Source organism: Pseudophryne corroboree, chromosome 4, assembly GCF_028390025.1.
Source record: "Pseudophryne corroboree isolate aPseCor3 chromosome 4, aPseCor3.hap2, whole genome shotgun sequence".
NCBI lineage: Eukaryota > Metazoa > Chordata > Amphibia > Anura > Myobatrachidae > Pseudophryne > Pseudophryne corroboree.
The window spans coordinates 173,822,592-173,847,062 of record NC_086447.1 but is presented as its reverse complement, the minus strand read 5'-3'; the positions used below and the strand labels follow the sequence as shown (position 1 = coordinate 173,847,062).

At 45.0% G+C, this 24,471-nt stretch overlaps 1 protein-coding gene across 3 annotated transcripts in view; it reads left to right on the top strand.

Annotated features, from left to right (window-relative positions):
* RYK (receptor like tyrosine kinase) overlaps positions 1-24,471 on the top strand; it is a 432,692-nt gene that overhangs the window by 242,122 nt on the left and 166,099 nt on the right. The window contains exons 8-9 of one of the 3 annotated variants that reach the window (XM_063915552.1): positions 12,509-12,634; positions 16,424-16,510. In XM_063915552.1, coding sequence (XP_063771622.1) covers positions 12,509-12,634; positions 16,424-16,510 — 213 coding nt within the window. Of the gene's footprint in view, positions 1-12,500; positions 12,635-16,423; positions 16,511-24,471 lie in introns of all 3 variants that reach the window. The other 2 variants (XM_063915551.1, XM_063915553.1) reach the window with 2 other exon arrangements.

Sequence of the window (24,471 nt, the reverse complement as noted above, 5' to 3'; positions counted from 1 at the left end):
ATAGGACAGGCCTTTTACATATTGCAGCTTCTAGAATCTTACCTACTAGTATTATGTTTATTATAATTACTACTATGATTATTACTATAACAATTAGATTTTGGCCAATGCAGAGTTACAATTTCTACGCATATGAAGTATGGGATGATCCAGGTAACTGGGATCAGTAGGATTTACTGACTATCGGGATGCCGTCCGTCAGTAAGCTGACAACGGCATCCAGATAGTCAGTATGCCGGCAGCGGGGCGAGCGCAGGGAGTCCCCTTGTGGGCTTGGTGGTGACAATGCCTATTTTATACCTTGTATAAAACACTCTAAAAGGTTAATGAACACAGTACGCAATTGGCGTATGGAATACCGTAAGAATACGTACGTAGCGTAATGAATGCTTAGCCGTGGACGAGGCGCATGAGCGGCACGTTCGCTCACGGCTTAGAGCGTAAAGGCAAGCACGCTATAGGCTGCCGACTAACGTAATGATACGCTATCAGCGTAGCAGACGCTTGGGACCACGAGGAGATCACAAGCGGCGCTGACGCTCACAGAGTTAAACCTTTATAACTATACTATAAACAATGTACTTATACTGTAAACGCTTGTGCAGTGATAAGGTGTAAATGCAACACAGTGTAACCTTGTTAGTTAGAAAGCTGTATGAGCGATTCTTACGCTCTGAGAACCCCTTAGCAATATAATAAACACTCAAATACCGGTCTAAGGGTCTAACGCCTTTTAAGGAAATGAATGAACGTTCAATCGCAAAAGAATAATACAATACAAGTTATACACTACCAAGATAACCTAAAATACCTAACCGGATAACTACACATAAAATACAATAAAGATACAATTACATTTAAAGGAGGGGAAGGAGAGAGAGAATGGCTTATAACATTAAATAAGAGACAATATGGTTGCAGAGAACTTACGCACCAGGGGAAACAACCGCGAGCGCCTTTCTGGATATCCAGCTTCCGATTATCAGCAATGAGAACCGTTGAAGAGAGTAGAGAGCTGGCCCAGATCGGCTTGTCTTTATATACACTTACACACAGTACAGTACAATGGTCCCTACATTCTTATTGTTCATTGGACACAGGAATTCGTCTCTGTATTATAACAAAAGGTCATAGGTTGGTTCATACAGGTGGGCTGTGACTATTTCAAACTGCTCAGGTGGGAGGGAAACTGGGTTTCCCGCCGCATGGGTAATAAAGTGCAAATATAGTAAATGTCCATAAACTTCTTATGTCCATAACTATACGCACGAGCGAGTAATCCGCTTCAAACCAACACCGGAATATTGCTAATTATATTCTCTTCCGATGGATACTAAACACCACTGTGTAACCCCTGTCTGACCCTTCGTATCAAACAAAGAGGGATCTCTCTGTCCCCGAACATGCTATATTAACTAAACTTTCAGATTCTATCAAAGGGACCATAATCTACAAAATACATTATATGACTAAAATATGTTACGATTGAGTCGCCCGCTAGACGCACATAAACTCTACCGTAAATGCACATACCGTGCACCTGCGGGTGCACGCAACTGAGAGTATGCGCACGCACGGGAGGGCTCATGCACACGCAGCAGGCACTCGCATGAGGTGCATATATGGCAGTGTGTAGCGTGATATTTTTCTGACTTTGACAGTCCACCCTTTGGCAGTTACCAATAACTGCCACTTCCTAAAACATTTCAAAAAGAGAAAAATATATGTCATGTGTAAATACATTTCTATGATTGGGTAGGGGAGAAGAGGAGAAGGTGGGAAAACGGTATGACCTAGTGAGATAGCAGAAGCATGTGTGTATGAATCCATGTTTGGGGGGTCATGTATCATCGTGCCGTACGTGTTTTAAATCAAGCTTCGAGGTATTGCGAAGTATACATTTGAATTCCTTCTTATCCCGTATTTAGGGTCTGTGGATGGGCTGTCAAACTTTACCGAGCTCTTTTCGGCTTTTGGTTGCAACAAAATGGGGGAGCACATTTTAGTTGATGATACATGAATAGGGGGATATGTGAGTGCTGATATCTGTGCCTATGTTCCCTATCGACTATGTGTGTCATTACCTGAAGGTTGTAGAGATGAAGATAAGAAGCAATTATGGTAAATGCAGTGATAAACTATGTGAGTTTAATATACATTTGCCGATTGAGGTCTTGTCTTGTGTCTTGTCTTGTCTCGATGTACATGTTGACTGTAGTCTCCTTAGGCTTTTGCCAACAATGCAAGCAAGAGCTTTCTCAATGTCCATAGACTTACAAAAAATGTTGGGCTAGCGTAAAATTAAAGGTACTAGGGATATGGGGGTCTATGGCATAGTCCATCAGTTGTCTGTGTAAAAGGTTGTCAAATTCTTCTTCCAAGCGGATGTCTTTGTACCTTGGAGGAAAACAAAGGAGAAACGGGTGAAAGAAACGGACCGTGGAATCACATTTTCATCACAACATTGTCTCTATCGTTGGGTCATAAACCAAATCAGTCGTTGTTATTACAGTATCTTCACTTCTTAAACTCATCACTCGGGCGCTACGTTTACACTTTGTTAAAACCCGAACGCATCTAAATATCAGACCGATCAATATGATGATACCCAGAATACACAAAAGATATTTCCCTACATCCATGATAATTCCTTGAGTCCATTCTCCTAAACCAGAGAACCAATTTCGTGGGTTCAACCATGACACCCAACTGGTCAGCTCATTACCCACAGCGGCAAGGGTGAGATTGTGTTTCCTTCGGAACTCCCATTTTAATTGCAAAATGTCATCCATCTTTTTGTCTATGACCTCGGCCGGGTCCTCGGTGCTGTTTGTAATATATGTGCAGCACTTTATTCCATACTGAGTCGCTAGGGTAACACAATACCCGCCTGTCACAGCTGTGAGATAATTGAGAATCATCCTATGCTGAACCAGTTCTGTTTTATAAGCTTGGAGCTCCCTTCCGGTATACCTGAATGTGTCATCATACATTTCAGTGATATTGTCTAATAAATTTGCAAGCGCAGATATATATTTATAATTTATCACTCCTCTGGCGGTACGAGTGATATCTAACGCGATTAGGAATTGAATCCCGGTGGATTCATGGATCAGGTCAGAGGCCGGATGCTCTGTTCTTTCTATCAGGTGCCGTTTAACGATGTGTTCGTAATGAGTGTGAGTATAAGGAGCTTGGGCACTGCGGTGAATATCCTTCATTTTAGTGTGGGATACGGTCATTACTTCAGGCAGTACTTTTCCAATATAACATAACCCTTCTGAGTTTGGGGCAAGCCACTTATACGCCTTCCTCCCGCATATGAAATATGTATCATCGGGGAGAACATATGGGACGGAGTAGGACATTACCATATTACACACTTTCCATATGAAATCTCCTAACCCTAATTCTCCCATCTGTTTAGTACACGTATCAGTTTGTACGATATGTGCACAGTATCCTGGTGATACCTCTCCAACTCTCATGGTCCTACTTCCTAGGGTATACCTATATCGGAAATATTTTCCGCTACCGGCTATGTGGCGTATAAGTTCTGTATCTGTAGGCATTCTATCGGCTCTGTATGAAAAGGTCATGGTTTGGTTATTCCATGACACTTCCCAATTTCCCGGCTTTCGGGGATTGGAAATGTTAAAACATACTAGGGATCTATCCACATGATATTGGTGGAGCTTCAAACTAGGAGGACTGGAGATATTAAACCTCCTGTCCACCGGCCTCCCACCACTTAGCTCAAGTACCTCCCCTATAGTTAAAGGGAAGGGCACTAATCCTGATTTGCTATGGCCTTGAGGTACTTGAGAGCATACCCAACAATCTGTCTGATTAAACACTTCACCCACTAAGGAGTGATAGTCACTCAATGGATGCCGGTCCATGTTAATGTTAAAACTGGACTGACATTTCTTGATGCACCCATCTTCAACTAAGTTATCACAGAGTCTGCAGATACATTTCTCTTCAGCTAACAATCCTTCACAATGTCTATAAATCACATGGCTGCTAGATCGTTTTCCGGTACTCGCCTTTACTCGGTGATTGTGTTGCTATTAGAAATTTACGCCTCTGTCTCTGTCATCAGAAACCCATTCTGGATCCTTTCTCGGCCTCACTGGTACTCTCACCGAAACAGACTGCTCTGGTCAACATTATGGTCAACAGGAAGATCCATATCACAGTCTCTTGGGGCAAGTCCATCTTACAGGAGGAGAAAAGGAGAGATTTGTAATGGGGGTACAGAAAAACAGTTTGAGGGGGGGAGAGAAACTTGTTACGATAATTAGTTCTCTAGTCTTGTTGTTCTTCTTGTTCTGCTGTCATCTCAAAGGTGCTGTCTCTCAGTCTTCCAACCAAACACTCCGGTGATACAATATTTCTTCCAAACCAGCGATCTTTCTGTAAGGAGCAAAAATCTTGCATCACCATTTGTCTAACTGATGTGTGACATACCATCTTTAAAACATGAAAACATGGGTGAGAAGAGAGAAAACAAAAAAAAAAAAAAAAAAAAGAGAGAGAGAACAATTTATATATATATATATATATATATATATATATATATATATTACATAAACCAACAATAAACAACAACAGGAAAAAAAACATTTTTCAAACATTGTCAGATCTGCCGTTCATCATCAGGCTGTCATATCTACATGTCCAATGGTATCCTTGCTCAGTCCCTCCCACCAGCACCTCCATACTCCACCCTTTGTATCTGGCCAGGATACATTGATGCGGGTAGGTCATGCTGGGGTTTGGTAGACTTCTGCAAAGACCAAGTAGCTATGTAATGTTTGAGTCCTGCCGATGACCGTCAGAGATGGGGAAAAAGAAAACATTTCACAGATACATTACAAATTTTACCCGGTCATTCCTGTGTCTTCAGGGAATGACCTCCCACTTTATTAACCGTTACCTCAGGCTTACCATCAATACTAATGATCACCTTTTCCTGACTACATATCATTGGTGTGGCCCAAAATTCTTCCTATATGATCCCTGGTTATAATTTGGTGTGTCATAACTTTGCTCATGTTCTTGTCTAGGGGGTCTGACTTTATGTGGGCTGTTGCAGTTGCTGGCATAATGCCCTTCTCTTTTACAAAGATAACAAGCCCTGGGCTTCTTCCAAATGCCAGTGACCTGAGGTCTTGGTTGATTTGATGCCTCCTCAAACGCTTGGATGCTCATCACCATCAACCGCTTTCCCTGTACTTCCCTGACTCCTTGGATACCATGGTTATGTTGTTGTCTAGGGGGTTGATATGACTTTTGTATATTTCTTGATCTACAATCTCTTGCAAAATGTCCCTCTTTGTGACAATGGTAACAAACTACCACATTTGAATTTCTCACAGGATTTTGGGTCTTAAGCTGGTGTGGCTTTTTGGTTAGAGCCTGTATACTTACAGCCATCAGCTTATTACTCCGTGACTCCCTGTGTCTGGTGATGTTCTGATCATGATCAATAACGGCCTCTCTTAATGTAGCCACCGAGATATTTCTCCAGTTTGGGTTGGTGGTCTGTACCCTTGTTCTCAACACCTCCTTTAAACCATTCATTAATAACTTAACCGCTACTTCTTTATGCTGTGCATTTGTTTTGATGTCTGTGATCCCAGTGTCTCTAGCCATTACTTGCAGTGCTCGATTGAAGTAGTCAGAAGTACTTTCCCTTTCTCCTTGTCTTATGGAGAGGATTTTGTTCCACTTGGCAATGGCTGGGAAATATACTCCTAACTGCTGGTTGATCTGCTTAATACATTCCTGATTGTTTTCCTCCGTACGAGGTACTTCTGTGTTTAATTTACAATCAGCAATAAATTTCGCAGGGTCAACACTGGAGGGCAAACATGCCCTCAGCACTGTCCTCCAATCTTTGTTGGTGGGTTCTGTGGAGTTTCCTAATTCTTTAATAAATCTCTGACATGCAACTAAATCTTCCCTGGGATCAGAGAATTCAGACATAATTGCTCTCAATTCCATCCGGGACCAGGGACGGCGCATTGCACTGTCCTTGACGGGAATGATTCCCTGATCGTCAGTCTTCCCATTGGGGACTGTGATCACCCTGACAGGACTGAATTCAATTACATCACCTTTTGTTGGTTCTACAATATGAGGTACATTTGTTTGTGCGTGATATATAACACCGTACGTACCTGTGGACACGACCTCACCTGACCCTCCGTTAGGGGGTTTGATTACTGCCTTTACCGATTTGGTCGTGTCCACCTGGATGTCTTGTAGGATGGCTTCTGGAAGAGGTACCGACATCGTGCTGGGCTCACTTTCTTGTTTGTAATCCTGAGGGAAGTTTAACATGGGGTGCAACTTGCATGGGTTAATAGTTGTACATTTAACAGTATTACAGTTATCATCGTTACATTTATTACAATTAGTCTTATCATCTATAATACAGTTGCTAAGTGCATTTTTATCGTACACCATTGCGCCATTCTCTGCAACCATAATCCTCTCCATTGCCATGTCTCTCTTCCCAAGATGAGAGTCAGATATGTAAGTTAAATTTCTTTGCATTTCACTTTCCTGTTGCCACAATTTTAAATCATCATAATGTCTAATACGCCTTTTTGAAGACTTAATCAGACAAACTCTTCTCCTTAAATTCTGTAACACTTCTGGATTAAAACCACCTACCCGGGGAAACTTTTCCCCGTCATGCACAGTCATCCTTTCCCATTCATTGCATATTATTTCTGTGTGATGACCATCTTGGTCTGATTTCTCACACATTACCTTGCCGACCTGATTGATCGGTTTCAAATCAACCTGAACCTGGGTTGATCGCCCCTTACCTGAACAAGTGGCCCCCATCTCTGCAGGCGTTGCTTTCACTACCTCTGACTTCCAATCAGGGTCTCCGGCAACCCTCACAGAAAACCAAAATGTCCGGGGTAAGGCTGCGATGGGGGTTTTGCCTCGAGGTCCGCCCACTTAACTCCGCCCACGTTGGCCAGTACTGCAATCACTGTTCCCAGAGCTGCTGTACCCAACCTAGGGCCCCTATGAACCTTTATTTACTGGGGCGTGTTGGACCTTCCAGTCCCCAGCAAGTATCGGTTGTTGGAATGTCCCCGAGTGATCAGGCTACTTCCCTTAAAATAAAAAAAATTACACAAATCACGTTAACAATGTGCAAGTAGCGTTCTTTTGAATTTAAGACACGCTAATGCACACAATCACATGCGGTACAATCGTAAGCAACTAATCTTATGTGCGGAACGATCAGTGGAATTGAAAATTTTCTGCTGCAAATTCCTTCAGCTATGAGCTTCTTTGGCCTATATGGGTCTAGCACCAACCCTCTTCGGTTGTGCTTCTCTACTTCTAGTCTGCTGTACCTGAACCTCTTGTCCTGGTCTGTGACCTCCTGGTCTGTTATGTACAGCAGACTCTACTGCTCATTAATGTGTCGAGTCTAACAAGGGACGCCTCCCAAGCCACCCCACGATATCACTCTCGCTGGTGTATCTCTTTCTACTGGCCCTATGGTTCCCACTTCCGTAATAAGAGAGAAATCTTATATATACACACACTCTTACCACATGTACACTTTAATTTTTTTATTTATTTCTGCGCAGAAATCCTTTCATTCAGTAATAGTCTAACCCAGAAGAATTGCAACAGAGAAAGTCTTTTTCTTTTAACTTTTAAACTTTTGGATTTGAGATAAATTTGTTATTTTTCGCGTTATTTCCTTATCGCTTACTAAACAATACTATCGTGCGGTTTGTATCATGTGGGCGTATCCGTACGCTCCGTTGCGTAATACACGCTCCGTGCGTCGACCCTTGCTGCGTACGCCCTGCCCTTGTAAGGACACGTGTACACAGACCAAGTACGTCTACAGTCACACACTACACGTTTATCAATGTGAGTGATCTGTAACGGTAATCCTTCACTGACCACCACTCAAATCTCCCTTGTATTCTAGGCGAGATTGTGTGCGTGCCTTTTACAATTATTCCCTTAAATATTACTTTTAACTATTAATAACAAATGTCTCAACACGTTTATCACTAGTATGTGGCAATCAGGAGAATGAGGCACGAAAACAATACTAAACAAGAAATACAGATGTGTATGCTTATTGCTTACGTTCGCAAAACAGAAACTAAACCGGTTTTAAAAGACAATAACGTACTGTTCCTACCTTTTTGTTCCGGATTCCTTCAGCACTCCTTACTAAGCGAAGCAGACGCTTATCTGGTTAGCACTACGAGGAATATTACCTCCCGCCTTTTGCTGACCGATAATGTCTGCTGAAATTACCTAGTGCAGATATGTGAAGAGCGGGCGAGTCCCCAATTGACAATGCCTATTTTATACCTTGTATAAAACACTCTAAAAGGTTAATGAACACAGTACGCAATTGGCGTATGGAATACCGTAAGAATACGTACGTAGCGTAATGAACGCTTAGCCGTGGACGAGGCGCACGAGCGGCACGTTCGCTCACGGCTTAGAGCGTAAAGGCAAGCACGCTATAGGCTGCCGACTAACGTAATGATACGCTATCAGCGTAGTGGACGCTTGGGACCACGAGGAGATCACAAGCGGCGCTGACGCTCACAGAGTTAAACCTTTATAACTATACTATAAACAATGTACTTATACTGTAAACCCTTGTGCAGTGATAAGGTGTAAATGCAACACAGTGTAACCTTGTTGGTTAGAAAGCTGTATGAGCGATTCTTACGCTCTGAGAACCCCTTAGCAATATAATAAACACTCAAATACCGGTCTAAGGGTCTAACGCCTTTTAAGGAAATGAATGAACGTTCAATCGCAAAAGAATAATACAATACAAGTTATACACTACCAAGATAACATAAAATACCTAACCGGATAACTACACATAAAATACAATAAAGATACAATTACATTTAAAGGAGGGGAAGGAGAGAGAGAATGGCTTATAACATTAAATAAGAGACAATATGGTTGCAGAGAGCTTACGCACCAGGGGAAACAATCGCGAGCGCCTTTCTGGATATCCAGCTCCCGATTATCAGCAATGAGAACCGTTGAAGAGAGTAGAGAGCTGGCCCAGATCGGCTTGTCTTTATATACACTTACACACAGTACAGTACAATGGTCCCTACATTCTTATTGTTCATTGGACACAGGAATTCGTCTCTGTATTATAACAAAAGGTCATAGGTTGGTTCATACAGGTGGGCTGTGACTATTTCAAACTGCTCAGGTGGGAGGGAAACTGGGTTTCCCGCCGCATGGGTAATAAAGTGCAAATATAGTAAATGTCCATAAACTTCTTATGTCCATAACTATACGCACGAGCGAGTAATCCGCTTCAAACCAACACCGGAATATTGCTAATTATATTCTCTTCCGATGGATACTAAACACCACTGTGTAACCCCTGTCTGCCCTTCGTATCAAACAAAGAGGGATCTCTCTGTCCCCGAACATGCTATATTAACTAAACTTTCAGATTCTATCAAAGGGACCATAATCTACAAAATACATTATATGACTAAAATATGTTACGATTGAGTCGCCCGCTAGACGCACATAAACTCTACCGTAAATGCGCATACCGTGCGCCTGCGGGTGCACGCAACTGAGAGTATGCGCACGCACGGGAGGGCTCATGCACACGCAGCAGGCACTCGCATGAGGTGCATATATGGCAGTGTGTAGCGTGATATTTTTCTGACTTTGACAGTGGCTCGCTGTGCTCACCACAGGTTCTATTCCCCCTCTGACTGTCGTGGACACCCACAAATGGGAATAGCCCCTGTCTGCATTGTCAGCGGTCTGGATCCTGACCGACAGGATCCCGACTACCGGCAACCTGACTGTATACCAGGTAACTTTAGTAGTACAGTGTGGTTTTCTTTTATATCCTTTGTACATGGATGCAGAGCAGAATTCTTTACTGGTAAAGGCTGAACAGATTCATCTTTTGAAGAGGATTGGCTGGTTATTGCGCATTGTTCTACCGGTAATGCCAGGTCGCCAATCCCGACCATGTTATTACCGGTTACCACAGAGATTCCAGCAGAGCTTGGGTGCATGGTGTACCTTGTCTATAGATATAGATACTGACTGTACAGCCAGCCATAGTTCTGCTACTCCATTATGTATAGTGCAGAAGACGGGTTAGCCCAAATGCCTGATATTGCACATATAGAAGGTAGAACAGTAAATATTGTTGTGCCTCATGCTGCTGGAAGATCTACAATCAAATATTATGTACACTGTATTGTCCAGTTCTGTATGACTTATTAGGTATAATGCTAGGTTTATTGTGAGAGATTGGTTAATAAAGGTGAAGTTATGATTATCAGTGTGTTTCTCATTGTGTGATTTGGGCAAGTAAAGTCGCGTTGCGTCTGAGTATAAGAGGGATTTATTCTCGGAATGCTATTTAGCACAGAGTTGGTGGTTGCTGCCTGATCCTTTCAGAATGTAATAGTTTTTGGTTAAGGTGTGAGTTGGGCTCCTGCCACCATTCTAATTATACTCATTATCTATGATTGTGGTTTACAAAATGCGTGGTGTGTTCCCTGACTGTTTATTTTGCCTGTCAGAATTGTAAAAAAATAATTAATTCTGTCCCTTTTATTTTATGGGTCCAGAACAGATACAGCTTTCCAAACCAATGCCATTGCACTGTATTGCTGCAGAGTAACAATCCGTGCATGGGGTAGGCGCAGACATGTGTCGGCCTTGCTGTGAATTGCAGTAATCCATAACACCTACAGACCATCTCTCTAATTATGTTTGCATGCTGTCACAGAAGTATTGCTGAAATGCGGAATGCTGGGGAGTCAGGGCTCCATTTATCAGGCACCAATCTAGTATGAAATGTAGCCTTAATAATTACACTATGGCATGACAGAAGTTAAACATGCCATAATATAACCCTACAGCTGCTACATATGTATCTGTGCAAAGCTTCATTTGACTCTTGCGGCCCTTGCCCCGGGATATAGCTCCATTTTTAAAATTGCAAAATGTAAAAAATAAAATAAAAATAAAACGCAACAGACCTAAATGTAAGGATGAAAGTGCATGTTCATTTATAACTGTGCAGCATGCTTGCCGACTTTTGGGCTGCTCTCTCCGGGAGAGAGCAGCCGGTCGGCTCAGCAGGGCAGGCGGGCAGTGTGGTGACGTGCTGAGGGGGCGGGCCAGAGGGGGAACGGGGGCGGGGCTGCTGGACGTGTCATAAGCCACGCCCCCTGTTGTGTAATGCTGCTATAACCGGCATTATAGAGCAGGAGGCGTGGCTATGATGACGCAATTCAACAAGAATCGCGTCATCGCCTGCCCGGACCGCCCACTTTACTCGCTAAGTGGGCGGCTGGGCAGGGGGTTACCCCTGAAATCGGGAGACTTGCCTGCTCTTCTGGGGTGCCGGGAGGGTCACCCGAATTTCGGGAGCCTCCCGCCCATTCCGGGAGGGTAGGCAAGTATGAATGTGCAGCAGTGTCCCAGGCGGGACTGTCCCTCATGTGTCCACACATCATTTTCCGTACATCGGATAGTGCTGCACAGTTATTTGTGGGCTATATCTAAACTTAAGATGCATACACACGGTGAGATCTTGGCTGTCTTCGATTTTGACTATGCAATATTGTCTGTGGGGTGTTTTCAATCCTTGTCGGAAAGATGGTGGTTTCCGACTTTTTTAGGACGGAAGGGGTTCCGACCTGTTCAATCCTGCCTTAGATTTTCCGACAAGTCGGGAACTCCGACTTGTCCGAAAACACATGGATCAGCGGAACAGCCGTGGATCCACGTGTTTTGTCGGAAGCGGCGGCCAAATCCTGCAGGTTTTGGCCCTGTTTCCGACATTGTCAATCAGACTTTAATAAAAGTCGGCTTGGTATTGTCGTGAACGGCCAAATCCGCTGCTCATTGAATACTCAGATGTCGGGTCCTTTCTGTCTGAAAGGATCCGACATCAATTGAATATACCCCAAAGTGTGCTTGCGATATTGTCTATGTGCCATTTTGACTGTTTTGTACTAGATAGTCAAAATTAACTTTCCTGCACAGTCTATCTAGCCTTGCGATACTGACCCCGCAGGAGTGCACATCGGGATCACAAGGTGGCTAACACTTTGCCATTTACGCTGACTTTCCTTGCGATTTTGACTATATAGTCGAAATCAAAAGGCAATATCTCACCGTGTGGTCACACCTTTACTCTGCCCCTGAATTATTGCAGCACTAAAGGTGGCTGCGTTCTCATGAATGTTATCCCTGACAACAAAATTCCTGTTTCCACTGTAAGTAACTATTACACTTTAATGGCTGTACACACTTACTGTTATTAGTTTGTGTCAAGCTAAACCTCTCTTGTTTGTGCCATGAGCGAGACCTAGTAGTAATAGATGTTCTGTGAGAGAATGTCACATTGGTTCTGCTGCTAACGCAACCTGGGTATTCATATTGCTTTTGTTTGGCTCCGTTGGCTCCTCAGGTTATCCAACACTGCGGATCGAGAAGAATGACCTGAAAAGCGTCACCTTGCAAGAGGCAAAGGTTAAGGTGAAGGACATCGCTATCTCCCGGGAGAGAGTTACCCTCAAAGATGTCCTACAGGAAGGTATGTGTACATTCTGCCACCTGGTCCTATTTAGAAAACACATTATTTCACAAAATCAGTCAGTATGTTCAGATTACAGTAATTTGAGGTGGTTTGCAGTTTTTATTAATGTTACTGCTTATTTATGTAGTGCCACCAAATTACGTAATGCTGTCCAGAGCATGTTTATCCATTAACATCAGTCCCTGCCCCATTAGAGCTTAGTGTAAAGTCAGCCAGTTACTGTTATGATGTTTGAGCATGGGAGGAAACCAACAAACATGGAGAGGACATACAAACTACACACACAGCTCATGTGAGAATCAAACATAGCATTTCTAACCACTGTGTCAGCATTCTGGGTCATCATTGTTGTCCATTAAAATAGAAAGTAATTTATATGCTTACTAATAGACCAGAAAAAATGTCCTTTCAAATTCAGTTTCAATAGATTATTACCGTGCACTATTTCATGTTATTAACCTGATGGCCATGCCTTCCCCATGGCTGTCCCTCTTTCCATACCGCTAGTCGGGATCCCGGACATCGCAATGCAGACGCCATAATCCCGGCGCCACAGGCTTTCCTCCCTCTATGGGTGTCTACGACACCCATAGAGGAAGAATAAATCCTGTGCCCACAGCAGGCCCGCAAGGGGCATGCTAGCGCTTTCCCAGCTGCCGGCATACCAGTGTCCGGGATCCCGCTGACAGTATACTGCCGGCTGGAATCCCGGCTGCCGGTTTTACCTACTTATGCCGTACAGTGTTATTCAAAATAATAGATTCATTTTTCAGCATATTTCTTTAATAACCATTGTATGACTTGGTCTAAGCTCTGCCAGTAACCACCACTGGTGTAATGGCCATTGCCTGGGACCACTCTTAGGGAGATACTTCTCTGCTGGTGCTCCAGAATGGCAGCCACTGATATAAACTGGGAAAGGAAAGGATCGCATAATGCTGCTTGCTGGGCCTATAGATGTTATCTATGAATCTACAAGTCACTTCATTACAATAGACTAAAAGCGTAATATTTCTGTGCAAACTCTTTCCTCTTGTCCAGAATGATGAAACTGTCCATCAACACCAAACATACAGTAGTTGGTGCCTATAAAAGTACAATTACATTGTTCAAAGATTGCCAGACTTTTCAGGTTTTGTAACCCTACCCCATTAGACAGCAGAAGCTATTCTCAATGCCTTCAGTACAGTATCCTAATGGCATCTACTGCAGGCCAGCAGCTGATGCTGTGTATAGTTGTGCTGTAGTGGCATCACTGGCACTCCACCTCTCCGCACAGAGCACAACAAGTCTGCCAACTTGCCAGTCCTTGCCTGATTCTCTCTTAACCTGGCAACCTGCTTCAGACAAATGAGCTCACATTATTCAGCTTACTCTTATTCAGAGAAAGCAGTGTCTGCTAATCAGTGGACATGGGCCTCTCCCACAGACTGGCACGGGGCTCACTCCGCATGCAATGTACCATACTCAGATCTGATATGGCCAGTTCCTATGGGCAATTAGTCACAAATACCAACACTTGACTTTGGCAACAGTCCCTGATCGTTTTATTACAAAGCTCTCCTGTTACCACAGTAGAGAACTTCTGGAAGTAATGATTCATTATATGTAGTAACTGGCACTTAGATGTTAATAATTAACTGGTCACCATGAAGTCTGATGTGGATATTTTTCATTTGTAACCTCGGTTTGCCAGCTGTCCTGGCTCCAGTGTAAGTAGTATTATCGAAACCTTGGCTGAAACGTCCCTGCACTTCCCTGCCTTACTTGAGATGTTTTTATAGTCACCCAGCCTGTCTCTGAGGACAGTGAACATTGTCACAGAGATAAGGTGACGGAACATTCAGTTCATTCTTTCTGCTTATTTTACGGAAAATCAAGATATGGAATTCCGTTTGGATGAGATTCCACATGGAAAGCTGATCTTTTCCTGTTAAATCGCACACTGTAAGTGAGAGCATTTAGGATCTCTGACCCAAAAAATAGTTAAATCCCACACACAAAAAGCTGCGAATGGATTATCCGCAGCGCTGGCCCTGGCTTCTGTTTCCTCCAGGCTGAACAGTTCTTATCATTGCCTCGCCTGGTAGCTGTTTGCATTCCTGTCCTACAGCCAGAGTTCAGGGCAGGAACAGCGCTGTTAGCCGAATCCGCCGGCTGCCGTCAGTCAGTGGAACGTGGCAACAGATGTGACTGCCAATCAGCAGGGAGAAGCCGGTAGTGGCTGTGTCGGTAAATTTGTGGTGCACCTGATGCACAATTGTACTTAAAATGTAGCATTACTTATCATAAACGTACATTTATATCTCTACTTTTTATCCCATTAAGATTTCCCTGATATTAATGGATGACATTATAAAAATCTAGTTTATATTTCATTTAGCTAATTTCTCTTGCCAGTAAGATTTCAGAGCTAACTATCCAGTAAACCGCATAAGATTTCTGTGAAGAACCCCATGCTCATTGTGGAAAAATGTCCCATTCTGTTGTAAGGGATTTGACGTCTGTTATGATGTTGGTCTCCTCTAGAATTAATGCATAGTAGCTACGTATTAATCCAAAGTTTACTTTACCATGCATTCATTTATCAACAGTAATGTATTTAAGGGAATGCCGAGTCTCGGCTTGTTCTCAGTAAGCCTGCTTACGCATGATCCCGGATGATGTGACAGTCAGCCTAAGGTAGTCCGCCTAAGGACAGTTCTCTAGGTATACGGTGTTTTATGGTTCTGTGTAATAAACATAATGATTGGCAGAAAGGGTAGAATTCATAGGGAGTTTCCAGTAAGCCTTTATCTAATTTTTGTTTCACCTTGAATTGGTTTTAAAAGGATGTTTAACCACTTAACTGGCATGGTCAGATTACATGCGACCGCGCTGCCCCACTTTGTCCCCCAGTTTTTGATGAGATCCATTCTGCAGATGTGCACAATATAATATTTAAATATTTAAAAAAATACTTTATATTAATTTTAAAAAAAAATACAAAAAACAATTACATGAATGGTTTTGAAGGGAAAAATCGTCCATTAAGTGGTTAACTAAATATGGCTGTTCAGTTGTTGGGTTAGGGTGCTGTTTCTTTACAACTTCGTCATTGAAGGCGTTTGACATTCCTGCCGAACCATTACAGCCTATCCGTTCACTATGAATGAATGCCTCATGTATATCTGCCCTGCTTCTTGCCATGTTTGTGTGCGTGTATACGTGTGTTTGTATGTCTGTATCAATATTGTATACATACAGTATATGTGACCTGCCTTTTAAACTAGCCACATGTGATTATTTTAATGGCTGCTTGCTCATATTAGACAAAATCTGAACAAATTCCTGTGGTTGCATAGTCGGATGGGATTTTGATTACCCCAACGGTAAGTCATGTTGCGCAATGAGCATGTTGCTTGTAAGCAGTCCCCAAGCCAAGGGAAAGGTGTCTTGCACTCTGGCTGTCCTGCTTGAGTATCGATGTAATTCCAAGCTAATATATCTCTAGTTGCAATGTCATCCAGACACATTTCATATTTATTAACTGTTATTTATTTATCTAGCATATACATATTACGCATGTTACAGAGAATATTGGCCATTTACATCACTCCATTTTTGTTGGGAGCCAGTTAATGTACCAGTGTGTTTTTGCATTGTGGTAGGAACCCGGAGGAAACCCACGCAAGCACAGGGGTCAATATACAAACTCCAGATAGGGCCTTGGTGGGAATAGAACCCATGACCTCAGTGCTGTGAAGCTGTAATGCTAACCATTACACCAACCATTTGTTTATGCAGGCACCTTTGGGCGAATATTCCATGGTATCCTAGTGGACGAGAAGGACCCCAGCAAAGAGAAGGCAATGTTTGTAAAGACTGTGAAAGGTAAGTTATTCATACCTCCACCACTGTATTGTATATCGTACAGTTATTTATTTTATTAGTAACCGTTTCTTATATAGCGCAGCATATACCATTGCACGTTACTTGGAACAGCAGTAATAGGACAAAACTGGGTAATAACAGATAGGCATAGAGGTAGGAAGGCCCTGCTCGAAAGCTTACAATCTGTAGGGAAATAGCACTGATACACAAGGATAGGGGCTACCTATTGCACAGTGGTCCTTGCAAAGGTTTTTAATGGGCTGTATGATATGGTCACACAGCGATGTTGGCCAACGTTCCGTTGTTGTTACATGAGCTGCATGCCGTTCTGCCCACTACATGATATTTGTTAGGACTCCCACCCTCCATTGTGAAAGTAATGTGCTAAGTGATGACCTTTTAGTGGGACATAAAGCATAAACCTGACATCTGCTTTTATATCCTAAAATATTTCTTTTCTGCTATTGTATTTCCTTGGTGAAATGTTTTATTACGGGTTTTCTCTTGCGTCCGAGAGGATGCTGGGGACTCCGTAAGGACCATGGGGTATAGACGGGCTCCGCAGGAGACATGGGCACCTAAAAAGAACTTTTCCTATGGGTGTGCACTGGCTCCTCCTGCTATGCCCCTCCTCCAGACCTCAGTTAGATTCTGTGCCCAGAGGAGAAAGGGTACACTGCAGAGAGCTCTCCTGAGTTTTCTGTAGAAAAAGAATTTTGTTAGGTTTTTTATTTTCAGGGAGTCCTGTTGGCAACAGGCTCCCTGCATCGTGGGACTGAGGGGAGAGAAGCAGACCTACTTAACTGATAGGCCCTGCTTCTTAGGCTACTGGACACCATTAGCTCCAGAGGGAGTCGGAACACAGGTCTCACCCTGGGGTTCGTCCCGGAGCCGCGCCGCCGTCCTCCTCACAGATGCCGGAACATAGAAGCCGGGTGAGTATGAGAAGATAGAAGACATCTCTGTTCGCCATTGCTCCCAGACACAACACACAGAGGCAGCACTGATGGGTGCAGGGCGCAGGGGGGGGCGCCCTGGGCAGCAATAATCCTCAATTTTGGGCACAATAGAGTATGATTAGGCTGCGGAGGCAGTAAATCACAGATCCCCCGCCATTTTATTACAATTGCACTGGGACCGAAGCCCGCCGTTGGGGGGGCGGAGCTTAATCCTCAGCACTAACCAGCGCCATTTTTTCCACAGAAGCTGCATGAGAACGCTGGCTCCCCGGTCTCTCCCCTGCTGAACACTTCACAGGCTGGAAAAAAAAGGAGGGGGGCACATATAACGCAGTGAGTGGGAATTTGGATAGTATATATAAAAAAGCGTTATCTGGTCTTTTTTTTCCAGTGTTATTTAGGCGCTGGGTGTGTGCTGGCATTCTCTCTCTCCTCTAAGGGCCTGGTTGGGGTCTTGTCCCCTTATAGGTTTATCCCTCTGTGTGTGGGGTGTCTGTACGTGCGTGTCGACATGTCTGAGGCGGAAGTCTTCTCCTAGGAGGAGGTGGAGCAAATGAGTGGTGTGTCCCCGTCGGTTGTGCCGACTCAGGAATGGATGGATATGTGGCATATGTTGAATGCAAGTGTGGCATCTTTACATAAGAGGCTTGATAAGGCTGAATCAGGGGAGGCATCAGGGGGTCAATCCTCGGATTGGACCGACTCACAGGGCCCGTCGGGGTCTCAAAAACGTCCCTTAGCACAAATTGTGGACACTACTACCGACACGGACTCTAATTCCAGTGTCGACTATGATGAAGTAAAATTGCACCCTAAGGTGACAAAAAGCATTCAGTGTATGATTGTGGCAATAAGGGATGTGTTGCATATTGCTGATGAACCCTCTGTTCCTGACACGAGGGTACACATGTTTAAGGGAAAGAAACAGATTATAAATTTTCCCACATCTCATGAACTAAATGAGTTCTTTGAAAAGGCTTGGGAGACTCCAGAAAAGAGACCGCAGATCCCCAAAAGAATTTATATGGCCTTCCCCTTCCCTAAACAGGACAGGGTGCGTTGGGAATCACCTCCCACTGTGGACAAGGCCTTAACGCGCCTGTCCAAGAAAGTGGCGCTACCGTCTCCAGACACAGCGGCCCTCAAGGATCCTGCGGATCGCAGGCAGGAGACTACTTTAAAGTCTATTTATTCGCATACTGGAGCTGTGCTAAGACCGACAATTGCGTCGGCATGGGTATGTAGCGCAATTTCAGCATGGACAGATGATCTGACGGCTGAATTTGATACCATGGATAGAAATACTGTATTGTTAATTCTAGCCCATATTAAAGATGCAGTCTTATTTATGAGAGATGCTCAAAGGGATATTGGATTGCTGGCTTCCAGAGCCAATGCCATGTCTATCTCAGCGAGACGATCCTTATGGACTCGCCAGTGGACGGGTGATGCGGATTCAAAAAACCATATGGAAGTCCTACCCTATAAGGGAGACGTATTGTTTGGGGATGGGCTGACGGACCTGGTTTCCACAGCTACCGCAGGTAAATCAAATTTTTTACCATTTACTCCCCAACAGCAAAAGAAAATGCCACTGTATCATATGCAGTCCTTTCGGTCGCAAAAGTCCAGAAGAGGTCGGGGGTCCTCCTTCCTTGCCAAAGGTAAGGCTAGAGGGAAAAGAGCACCCGCTTCGGCCGATGCCCAGGAGCAAAAGTCCTCCCCGGCTACTACAAAACCCTCAGCATGACACTGTGGGAGTCCGCACCGGTGGGGGCACGTCTTCGACTTTTCAGCCAGGCCTGGGTCAGCTCAGACCTGAATCCTTGGGTGTTGGAAATAGTTCCCAGGGTTACAAACTGGAATTTGAAGAGGTGCCCCCGCGCCGATTTTTCAAGTCTGCATTACCAGCTTCTACACCAGAATGGAATGTAGTGTTAGCTGCAATTCAAACGCTGTCTCTACAGCAAGTAATTATCAGGGTTCCCTTGAACCAGCAGGGAAGAGGCTACTACTCAACCCTCTTTGTGGTCCCGAAACCGGATGGTTCGGTAAGACCTATTTTGAATCTAAAATCCCTAAACCTGTACATGAAAAGATTCAAATTCAAGATGGAATCGCTCAGGGCGATTATAGCCAGTATGGAGGAGGGGGGAGTTTATGGTGTCACTGGACGTAAAGGATGCGTACCTTCATGTACCCATATATCCCTCCCATCAGGAGTACCGGAGATTCGCTGTACAGGATTGTCATTACCAATTTCAGACGTTGACGTTTGGGTTTTCCACGGCCCCAAGGATTTTTACCAAGATAATGGCGGAAATGATGGTGGTCCTGCGCAAGCATGGAGTCACAATTATCCCGTACTTGGACGATCTCCTGATAAAGGCGAGATCAAGAGAGAAATTGCTGAGCAGTGTAACGCTCTCTCTGAGAGTGCTCCAGCAACACGGTTGGATTCTGAATCTACCGAAGTCACAGTTGATTCCGACAACTCTACTAACGTTCCTAGGTATGATACTGGATACGGAACAAATTAAGGTTTTTCTCCCGTTGGAAAAAGCCCAGGACATCCAGAACATGGTCAGAGACCTGCTAAAACCGAAAAGGGTGTCAGTTCATCAATGCATTCGAGTTCTGGGAAAAATGGTGGCGGCCTACGAGGCCATCCCCTTCGGCAGGTTCCATGCGAGGACGTTTCAATGGGACCTTCTGGACAAATGGTCCGGTTCGCATCTGCACTTACATCGGAAAATAACTGTCCCCGGGGGCCAGGGTGTCTCTCCTATTGTGGCTGCAAAGTGCTCACCTGCTGGACGGTCGCAGGTTCGGATTTCAGGACTGGATCCTGGTAACCACGGACGCGAGCCTCCGAGGATGGGGAGCAGTCACCCAAGGAAGTAATTTTCAGGGACTGTGGTCAGACCAGGAGTCCTGTCTACACATCAGTGTGTTGGAACTCAGGGCCATATACAACAGCCTTCGACAAGCGGAGAGTCTTCTTTGAAACCTACCAGTTCTGATTCACTCAGACAGTGTCACAGCAGTGGCTCATGTGAACCGCCAAGGCGGGACAAGAAGCAGAGTCGCGATGGCGGAAGCCACAAGGATTCTTCGCTGGGCGGAAAATCACGTATGCGCTCTGTCGGCTGTCTTCATTCCGGGAGTGGACAACTGGGAAGCAGACTAACTCAGCAGACACGATTTCCATCCAGGAGAGTGGGGACTTCATCAAGAAGTCTTTGCAGACATAACACGTCTTTGGGGAATTCCTCAAATTGACATGATGGCGTCACGCCTCAACAAAAAGCTTCGGAGGTATTGTGCCAGGTCTCAGAACCCTCAGGCAGTAGCAGTAGACGCCCTGGTAACGCCGTGGGTGTTCCACTCGGTCTACGTGTTTCCTCCTCTTCCTCTCATCACAAAAGTGTTGAGGATCATAAGGCGAAGAAGAGTACAGATGATACTCGTTGTTCCAGACTGGCCTCGAAGGGCCTGGTACTCAGATCTTCAAGAGATGCTCACAGGAGATCCCTGGCCTCTCCCTCTGAGGGAGGACCTGTTGCAACAGGGGCCCTGTATATTCCAAGACTTACCGCGGTTACGTTTGACGGCATGGCGGTTGAACGCCGAATCCTAGCGGAAAAGGGGATTCCGGAGGAGGTCATCCCTACTTTAATAAAGGCTAGGAAGGAGGTGACGGTGAAACATTATCACCGTATCTGGCGAAAGTATGTGTCTTGGTGTGAAACCAAGAACGCGCCTACGGAAGATTTTCATTTGGGGCGTTTTCTCCACTTCCTGCAGACAGGAGTGGATATGGGCCTGAAATTAGGTTCTGTTAAGGTACAGATTTCGGCCCTTTCGATTTTCTTTCAGAAGGAATTGGCTTCTCTTCCAGAAGTCCAGACATTTGTAAAGGGAGTGCTGCACATCCAGCCTCTTTATTTGCCTCCAGTGGCACCGTGGGACCTGAACGTGGTGTTGCAGTTCCTAAAATCACACTGGTTTGAACCACTTAACAAGGTTGAGTTTAAATTTCTTACCTGGAAGGTGGTCATGTTGTTGGCCTTGGCATCGGCAAGGCGAGTGTCAGAATTGGGGGCCTTGTCACACAAGAGCCCCTACTTGATTTTTCGTGTGGATAGAGCGGAATTGAGGACACGCCCTCAATTTTTGTTTAAGGTGGTTTCTGCATTCCATCTGAACCAACCTATCTTGGTGCCTGTGGCTACGAGTGACTTGGAGGATTACAGGTCCCTGGACGTAGTCAGGGCTTTGAAGATTTATGTAGCCAGAACTGCTAGAATTAGGAAAACAGAAGCACTGTTTGTCCTGTACGCTGCTAATAAGATTGGCGCACCTGCTTTGAAGCAGACTATTGCTCGCTGGATCTGTAATACGATTCAGCAGGCTCATTCTACGGCTGGATTGCCGGTTCCAAATTCGGTTAAGGCCCATTCCACTAGGAAGGTGGGCTCTTCTTGGGCGGCTGCCCGAGGCGTCTCGGCATAACAGCTTTGCTGTGCGGCGACTTGGTCGGGGTCAAACACCTTTGCTAAATTCTACAAGTTTGATACCCTGGCTGACGAGGACCTAGCTTTTGCTCAGTCGGTGCTGCAGAGTCATTCGCACTCTCCCGCCCGATTGGGAGCTTTGATATAAACCCCATGGTCCTTACGGAGTCCCCAGCATCCTCTAGGACGTAAGAGAAAATAAGATTTTAAACCTACCGGTAAATCTATTTCTCCTAGTCCGTAGAGCAGGCTTTTTCGCCGCGACCAGTTGCAAGGTGTGCCGCGAAGCCAGAGCAGCTTCCTGCACCTTCAGAGTGAACTGTTGGCCCGGGCTCTTCTTAGAGGATCAGTCGTGCTCCGGCCGTGACCTATGACTTGAAGACGCGGCGGTGTGATATCATAGGTCATGGCTGCTGCGTCTCACCACCCAGCCAGCCCACCCGCATACACATCTTCCAGTTCCTGCCTGCATACACAACTTTCTTTTCCCACCCACATCCACACCTGCCCGCCCACCCGCTGCTTAGTATTCTCAGCACTCCACTATGAACAACCCCCGCCACTGAGGGACAGGAAGAAGGACAGCTGACCGGTATGGGCTGATATTTGTTATTTTATTTCTCCTGTGGGGAACAATAGGATTTGGGGAGAAATGTGATTGATTTATGTGTGAACAACATGATTTATCTGGGGAGCAATGTGATTGATTTATGTGGGGAGCAATAGGATTTATGTATTGAGCAACATGATTTATGTGGGGAGCAATGTGATTGTTTTTTCTGTATAGGCCAATATATGTGTGGATTTTTTTTTTTACTGTGAGGGCCAATGTGCGTGTTTTTTTTTTTTTTCTGTGGGGAACTGATGGTGTGCCTTGGCAATTTTAAAATTTTGTTCGGTGTGCCGCGAGTAAAAAAAGGTTGAAAATAACTGCCGTAGAGGATGCCAATGTCTCCTGCGGAGCCCGTCTATACCCGTGCGGAAACTCTGCAAGACTTGTATATAGTTGTTGCTTACATAAGGGTTATGTTACAGTTGGAGTCGGTCTTGGACCGTCACTGTTGTTGTTAATACGGTTAACTGGTTATGTATGTTCCAGGTTACATGGTATGATTGGTGTGGGCTGGTATGAATCTTGCCCTTGGATTTTTAAATCCTGCCTTGTATTTTCCATCTCCTCTGAGCACAGTTCTCTAACTGAGGTCTGGAGGAGGGGCATAGAGGGAGGAGCCAGTGCACACCCATAGGAAAAGTTCTTTTTAAGTGCCCATGTCTCCTGCGGAGCCCGTCTATACCCCATGGTCCTTACGGAGTCCCCAGCATCCTCTACGGACTAGGAGAAATAGATTTACCGGTAGGTTTAAAATCTTATTTCTCTATCGTCCTAGTGGATGCTGGGGTTCCTGAAAGGACCATGGGGAATAGCGGCTCCGCAGGAGACAGGGCACAAAAGTAAAGCTTTCCGATCAGGTGGTGTGCACTGGCTCCTCCCCCTATGACCCTCCTCCAAGCCAGTTAGATTTTGTGCCCGGCCGAGAAGGGTGCAATCTAGGTGGCTCTCCTAAAGAGCTGCTTAGAAAAAGTTTAGCTAGGTTTTTTATTTTACAGTGATTCCTGCTGGCAACAGGATCACTGCAGCGAGGGACTGAGGGGAGAAGGAGTCAACTCACCTGCGTGCAGGATGGATTGGCTTCTTGGCTACTGGACATCAAGCTCCAGAGGGACGATCACAGGTACAGCCTGGATGGTCACCGGAGCCGCGCCGCCGGCCCCCTTACAGATGCTGAAGTCAGAAGAGGTCCAGAATCGGCGGCTGAAGACTCCTGCAGTCTTCTAAAGATAGCGCACAGCACTGCAGCTGTGCGCCATTTTCCTCTCAGCACACTTCACACGGCAGTCACTGAGGGTGCAGGGCGCTGGGAGGGGGGCGCCCTGGGAGGCAAATGTAACCTATATAAAGGCTAAAAATACCTCACATATAGCCCCCAGAGGCTATATGGAGATATTTAACCCCTGCCTGATTTCTCTAAATAGCGGGAGACGAGCCCGCCAGAAAAGGGGCGGGGCCTATCTCCTCAGCACACAGCGCCATTTTCTCTCACAGAAAGGCTGGAGAGAAGGCTCCCAGGCTCTCCCCTGCACTGCACTACAGAAACAGGGTTTAAACAGAGAGGGGGGGCACTAATTGGCGATATAAATATGTATATAAAGATGCTATTAGGGAGAAACACTTATAGGTTGTCCCTATATAAAATTATAGCGTTTTTGGTGTGTGCTGGCAAACTCTCCCTCTGTCTCTCCAAAGGGCTAGTGGGTCCTGTCCTCTATCAGAGCATTCCCTGTGTGTGTGCTGTGTGTCGGTACGTGTGTGTCGACATGTAGGAGGACGATGTTGGTGAGGAGGCGGAGCAATTGCCTGTAATGGTGATGTCACTCTCTAGGGAGTCGACACCGGAATGGATGGCTTATTTAGGGAATTACGTGA